This window comes from Chiroxiphia lanceolata, chromosome 2 (assembly GCF_009829145.1).
Source record: "Chiroxiphia lanceolata isolate bChiLan1 chromosome 2, bChiLan1.pri, whole genome shotgun sequence".
Classification (NCBI taxonomy): domain Eukaryota; kingdom Metazoa; phylum Chordata; class Aves; order Passeriformes; family Pipridae; genus Chiroxiphia; species Chiroxiphia lanceolata.
In genome coordinates this window covers 78723995-78731416 of record NC_045638.1, presented here as the reverse complement: position 1 = coordinate 78731416, position 7422 = coordinate 78723995, and the positions used below count along the sequence as shown (strand labels likewise).

The 7422-nt window shown below is 39.1% G+C and overlaps 1 protein-coding gene across 1 annotated transcript; it reads right to left on the bottom strand.

Annotated features, from left to right (window-relative positions):
• Positions 1 to 276: 276 nt before the first annotated feature.
• MMP7 (matrix metallopeptidase 7) lies at positions 277 to 4746 on the bottom strand. The gene is made up of 6 exons (XM_032679783.1): positions 4375 to 4746; positions 3631 to 3854; positions 3378 to 3526; positions 1644 to 1769; positions 950 to 1111; positions 277 to 410 (listed from the first exon to the last, which is right to left on the bottom strand). The coding sequence occupies exons 1-6, from the start codon at positions 4480 to 4482 to the stop codon at positions 388 to 390; spliced, it is 792 nt and encodes a 263-aa protein (XP_032535674.1). The 5' UTR covers positions 4483 to 4746; the 3' UTR covers positions 277 to 387.
• Between the last annotated feature and the right edge of the window lie 2676 nt (positions 4747 to 7422).

The window sequence follows — 7422 nt, the reverse complement described above, 5'->3', positions numbered from 1 at the left end:
CATGCATGGGAACTGAAAGCAAGCCAGGAAGAGGGTTTGTTCTTACATCAGTAAATGCATGCAGGCTCTTTAGGTACTTATAAATCTGTTCAGAAAGATATTTGTCTGACTGTCTATCATGCGTGCAGGAGTTATTTAATACCCCAGTGAAATGCCAGAAGAAAAATGAAAACATTTGAAAACAGAGTTTACATGCTTGGGGGTTTTTTTAAACTTCTTTTTATTGTTAGGTGAAATCGCATAAGGTACAAATAAATCAAAATAAAAATTCAGGGAGAGAAAGTGCAGCCCAGGAGTTTACTGCCTTAATTAGTCAGAAGTTTTAAATTGTTTTGAAAGACCAAAACAGTGAGATGTGAATTCCTTGGCCTTTGCTAAGCATTTTCTTCAAGAGTTTGATGACTTTTTCCCTGTGGAAAAGAAGGACAAAACATTGAGACTGTACTTGAAATTGACAATGCAGACAATGATGTTTTATTCTTGGTGTTCCTCTAGCAGGCCCTGAGGAAGGTGGTGCCTAAAGAAAAGCAAAGCTGGCAAAGTTTGCCTTGTGGGGTCAATTCTAGTAATATTCCCCCTACTGCTGTGAAGTTTCTGCCTTCACTTAACTTGTTAAGTGGCACAGTATCTCTCATTTCCTGCCAGTAGCCCCACTCACTGAAATAGCTCATTTGCAGAGCAACGTCCACAGGATTTACTTGGCAATATGTAGGTGTGCAGAAAGACAGTGTGCCCCACCACTGCACTGCTGCTCTGTCACCCCTTGGTTGCGTGGGGACACATTACAGAGGACACATAGTGGATGGAGTATGCAGGAATGTGTTTTTCTCAAGTTTGTTCCCCTTCTTTCTTTTCAGTAGTATGATGAGGCCCTTACAGTCAGGGAGAGTAGTTAAAACTGTACCCCAGTAGGTTTTATACTGAAAATCAAATCTCACAATGAATTTACCATATAACTTCTGAATTCCTCGCCTGTCGTCTGCTGGAAGTCTGAAGGTTGTTGGGTTCTGATATGAGTAGATAGGGTACATCAGAGCTCCACGGACATTTGAATGAGCAAGTCCCAAAGCATGGCCAAACTCATGAGCAGCAACAAGGAACAAATTAACCTCTTCAGCACAGAAGCAGAGAAAAGTATGTTAAAGGTATGGCATTTCTTTTTAGAATACTATGAATTGAAATAGGAGGAGAATTTGTATCTTTCATTCATCTTGGAATGAAACCCCAGGGTTTTGATCCATTATTGCTGAACTTTCTTATGTAACTGTAATATTTTATAGAAACATTACTGATCCTTTGCATACGCATCTAGAGACTCTGACTCCCTTTCCAAACGTGCTTATAGTCAACCTTAATCCTACAAGCAGGTCAATTTACTTTTTCATGATTTATGTGGAAAACAGAGGCTCATAGTCCTTGTTTAACCTGTGAAAAGTGCTTTGAAATATGGACAGAGCAGGTATTATGTAGCTGCTAATCGTAATGAAGCACAACTACTTGGAAAGGTAGTTGAAAAAAACACAAATGTTGGCATTGAAGCTGTACATAAGTGTAAAGAGTTATGAAAAACATTTCCTGTGTCTATGTTCTTCCAACATGTGCAATATTTGTCTTTCCCCTTCATGCATACATGTGGGCTTTACCTTGATTGAACTCTGACCATTTTTCGTCCTCATCAAAATGAACATCTCCACCAATCCCTTCTCCAGGTGCAAATGCATGGGCTAGTGTGTTACCTCTTCCATCAAAAGGATATCCATCACCATGCTCTGCATTTGAAAACAAATAAATGTCATCATGTGACATCAGGTATTATATTTAAATTCATCAAATTGAAGCATGTTGCTTGGTTTTGCTAGTTTTGTTGGTTACCCATCCTTAAAAAAAATCCTACAATGGCAGCAAGGTTGTGAAAATGAGAAGCAAGGCTTAGGAAACGCTCTCCAAATTAATGACTTAAGTTCAAAACTTGTATTTGATGGTTCAGGCTGCTTCATGTTTCAGAAAGGGCTGAATTTTTTTTTCTGAGCCCTTGTCAGAAGTGTGGTTCTGAGGCAGGAATCAGGGATTATTTCAGAATAAATATTTAATGCCTGACAGCATTGCAAAGACCTGAACATTTTCAATGTTGAAAAATGCTGGGCAACATTAGTTGTAGACATTCTCACTTGCACTGATTTTAGTGTGAGACAGTGATGTGGAATAGATAACTATGTTCCTAAGTTCATTTATCCCCAGCCGTGGGGTATGGTCTATTACTCACTTCTATCATAGTGCAGGTGGAATATTACTGTTTCCTGCCTTGAATGCAAGAGCTGTACAAGAGTTGTACCAAGTCTGAAAATTTTCTCCTACCTCACAGTAGTCTCTAACTCTATTGAGGAGTATTTGGGGACTCAAATGCCAGTCTGTCCCCTTTCCCCAGGACCATGTGGATGGACTTTGGGGCAGGGCTAACACAGGCAGAAGAAACCTAATCCTAGTGTGTGACAATGGAATAAAACCCATTCCAGTTTGCAGGATCGCCTCCCACTTTGACTGTCACATTGAGTCACCTCTTTATGGCAACATAATATCCTTCCCATCAGTGACATAGGAGCTTTGGACATTTTAGTGTTTGTACGCAATCATCTGCTTGCCAGCCAACGTGTCCGATCTTCATTTATAGTCAGTGGAGCTCTAGTAAATATTGTCAGTGAATCTAGAGAACAAGTTAGATAACCTTAAAGTAGGCATTTATTTTGTCTAAGCTGAGTCAGTTTAGGTTCCAGGCACAAGTTAAAGGTATGGCTAGCCTCATATAATATTCCAGATCACAAGCGAACTTCTGAAGTGACTTTACTAGTCATCCCCATTTACCATGCTTTGTCTTGCACCTTGGTGCAACCTTGGAGTGTAAAGCAACCAGAAGATACTCTCTTTGGCCAAACCTAATACACCTTGTCTGATGAAGGCTGTTTAATCCAGGGAACTATACTAGATCTAGACCAAAGTAAACCTTCCCTAATCTGCTGGAATCCAGCCTGTGGAGGCTGGATCTTTGGAATATGCTGGTTTGCTCTACAGAGCTCTTCCTGTTAGTTTGCGCTATTTATCAAGGCAAACAGAACCTTGAACAACTAAATTTAAATGCCTCTTTCTGGAGCTGAATTCTCCCTTTCATAGCCGTGGCTCTGAAAGAATTTTCTAATGATTTCATATGAGTAAAACTGAATCATGGCATACAAATTTGGTGACATGATAAATAGAAGATAAAATTTATGAAGACTTCAATATAATTACAAACTCTTTGTTCTTTCTTAAAACTATGGCTATAAAAATACATGCTTTGAGTCAAATATGGACCATTGTATTTTAAAAATGACAGGTATTCTCACCACCACGTGCAAATCCAATCTCAATGTCTGCACGGCCACTCTGTACTCTTTGGAAGTTCAGTGGAGTCACATCACTCCATACCATTAAGGCCTTTCTAATTGCATCATCCACTTTCCTTCTGGGTAGGTCAGGAGTATAATTGACAATCCTGGCAGCAAAAGGAAACAGATTAATGTCATTTAGGGTGTGAAGGAAACCCACATAGTTAAATACAAACAACCCTTTTCCTCATAAAACCTAAGCATCACTAACTTGTAAGTCAAATGTGTTTTTTTCCATCTTGGAGTTCCAGGAAATGTTTGGTATTCTGCTATATCGGGCATTCCACATCTGGGCAGTTTCATTGTTTCTTCTGTTTCTGTATTTAATGTTCCAGTTACAGTCAGGTGGAAAAACCTTTGCATTTCTTTAATCCTGTCTTCTAAGCTTAAGGTTTTTGTTTTTGGAAAAAGTGGAAAGAATTTATCAAGATATACCTGGGAGAAGAGAAGGAAAATAAAAATTATTACATAAAGCTGTGAAGTTTTGATAATTGTATTTTATATTTGGTTGAATTGTTTCATCATCCTACAGTCATGTTATTTTCCTTCCCATTTCAGTTCACCAAATTCTGTTCTCTCTGTAGTATAAATCAACATATCTAAAAAGAATTGCAGTAGCAATGAAGCATTGTAAGCAAGAAATCCTTTAAAGTAAACACAATTTACTGAGCATTCAAATCTACAGCCTTCCAACGCAGTCTACATAAAGTTTTTGCGATGTTTTAAAAATTACATGCTCCCTTTTATTTACCAATTGCAACTTGATCTGTTTTGTAAGTTGGATTTAGGATGTCTAAGCTCGTCAGCAAGTTTAAATTGCTCTTTTTCGTCTCTGCAAAAACTGTTGTGGTAATGTAAAATAAGGACAATATAAATAGATAGGAAAGGAATGTAGATACTGAATCAAAAATCAGATTATTCATCATGCAGTTACATTTTTCCCCTGATAACATACCTTTACTTTCTCAAGGTCTACGTTGCTCCATGGTTCTAGTTTTATGTGTGCTGGAAAAGCAAGACTCTCAGGTAGGAGGATGGCAGCACAAAGTAGGAGGTACTGCATGGTGCCCCGCTTGGTAAGGAGCCTTGCTGCAGCAGAAAGGGTCTGACTTCTGTCTCCCAAGACCACAGCTAAAAATGCTTATATAGATCCTGATAGGTCCAAGCAGCAGTTACATTATGTGACTCACTTTTTGGTGGTGTTGATGTAATGTCATCACTGTTCTAAGAAGTAAATGAAAGCACATTAAACAAATCTTTCCTGCAACTTCCCCATTGATGTCACGTCACAGCTAGCAGCCAGCTTTGTCTCTCTCTTTTCATATTATTCCAGTAGTGAAACCACAAAGTCACGGGGAAGTTCTCTTTCTGTAACTTTATCAGTACAGTTACTGTGTAATCACTTCTTACTGAGCTTCTCCCATGTTCCTTATACGAAAAGGTATTTTGCAACAGCCCTTTGGCTGCCTGCCTGTATCAATTGGTGCAGAGGCACACGATATGTATGCGAGCACTATCTCAGTGAAACTGCTGCCATTACTACTGCCATTTCCTTAGTACCATGCACAACACTGCCCAGTTTAGTAAACTTTAAGAGGTTTCTGCAGTTTTCACAGAAATCAGAAGAGACCTCTTTAAATGTGCCCTCTAGAAATAAGAGGACATGAGACACCTTTGTCCCCTTCCTACTAAAGATGGCCTTTCAGAAGAGTCTCTTTACATTGGAGAACTAGATATAAAACATAGCTTATAAGAATGGGTGAAAATTCTCAGGGTAAAGAGAGGAGCTTACCCTAGCAAAGGTGGAGCTATCTTCTACCACCAACTGTACCAGTGCAATCTGACAGAGGTCCATGAAGCACTGCAGAGAAAACCAAAGGGGATCAGGGAAGCCACAACCTCTCTGGCCCCTTTACCAACAATGGTCTCATCTTCACTCCATTAAACTTCACTGGAGAGTTTTTGAGGCCTGAAAACACCAGTTCACAGGCTGGTTTGTGATTTTTATTTTAGGGTATGCAGTTCTGTGATCATATTAGCTCTAATCTGAAAAGGAGAACCACATAAATAGGAAAAGATCATTACTATTTCTCACACTAGGACAGGTCATACGGGCATAGATGAACATGTATAGAAGAGTTTGTGAGTTACTATCTTATGATGTTCAGTGTATTTCTGGCTGATGTGATGAGAAAGAATTTAACTTCAGAGAGAGATGATCTATACCAAAACACTGCTGAACTATGCAAGAGAGGAATGCAGTACACAGCTACATCTGAAATAGTTGATAAAGGAATGATGCTGCCACCTGATATTGAAAACAGCCCAGATATCCACCTATTATCATTTCTGTACATTTTGGTAGGCTTACAGGAAAAATATCCATGTCCAAATTTTAAAGCTTGATGAAAAAAAGCAGCCTGTTTTATTGCTGGGACCAGGTTCATCTTTTTCTTTTTCAACAATAGGCTTAATGCCAGACTGTGGTAGTAAAGTTGGATCCGGACCAGGGTCTGGGTTGAAGGAGAGGAGGATGTGTTTAAACCACTTTGAACTCCATGACTTCAGTGTCTGGTACGGATTATTTCCTCATAGACACAAGAGGAAGGCTTCAGAGCTCCATTACAATTGATGAACTGTTGAGTAAGTCCCACTTATCTTTAATTGAGCCATGGGTAAAACTGAAAAGGAGGGTTTAAACACAAGAGCTTGATGAAAAAGGACATGTACCATGTTCCATTTCATTTTCTGCTGGAAGCTTGTCAACTCTGATCTTTTTTTTTTTTTTTTCCCAAAAAGAGAGAAGATTTTCATGAACATTGGGATTGAACTGAAAAAAAAAAACTTTCAGTGAAAAGAATTTTCAGTTCCTTGGGCTCAAAATCAGCAGGAATCAATCTAATTCTAATAAGATCAATATAAAAAAGGAACAGATGCTGATTTTAGATTTAGCAGTGTGAATTTTACAGACTTTATTGCTTTGTCTTGATCTTAAATGATAAAAATTATCGTGGGTCAGGAAAGATAATTTCCTGCCCAAACAGCATAGTCATATGATTTGTATTCAGCAGAGAGCCTGTACATCTGTGGGAGAACATGGCCAGTGTAGAGAAAATTTAAGGAGGTCAGAAGAAACACTGTTAAAGATGTTTAATAAGAGAAGTTGCTGTAGCTACACGGTGATGACAGAAGTGTTCCAGGGTCTAAAATTCTACTAAGAAGACTCACAATATTGCCACTGGAAAGTTTACACTGTGACATTTTCTGAGTAGAGTAACCCTACTTTGAACAAGGATGCTTCATGAAACTATGTCCTATATGAAATTCATTGATGGGCACCAGGGCTTTTGAGTTCTAGAGAAAAATACATATATAAAAAGTAAGACCAGAGCCTCCTCTGGACATGAGTGGGATGAAAAAATGCAGTAGATCTAAATGATTCAGTGGTGAATGATTGCTGTATCTTGGTAATTTGGCTTGGATAGACAACTCAGCTGGATTCTGCCCAATCTGGATGCAGCCAACAGAGTTAACAAAAGTCAAGAGCTGCTCAAATATCTTCATGAATATTATGGGTCAATCTAGGATAGAATAAATTTGTTCATATCAGTCTGTATGATGCTGCATTTCGATTTGTGGCTTAACCAGTTTTTGATAACACACCCGTGCTTTGGGTATTGGCGAAAAGTGTTTGCACAATGTCAAGACTTTCTCAGTTCACACTCTGCTCTCACAGTGTATGGTAGAGACTGTGTGGGAAACGGGCACATCCAGCACAGTTAACCTGAATTCTCCAAGGGGCTATTCCATATGATATAATGTCATGCTCAACAATAAACCTGGTCTAGCAGCAGAAGAAGGTGGAGTGAGGGTTGTCTTCCAAGGCAGTAATTTCCTGGAGGCTGGCTGGACATTAATCTGGGGAGCAGGTGATGAGCCCGTGCATCACTTCCCCCCACTTCCACCCCTTGCTTTTCGCTTATTAAACTCTCTTCTGCACTTC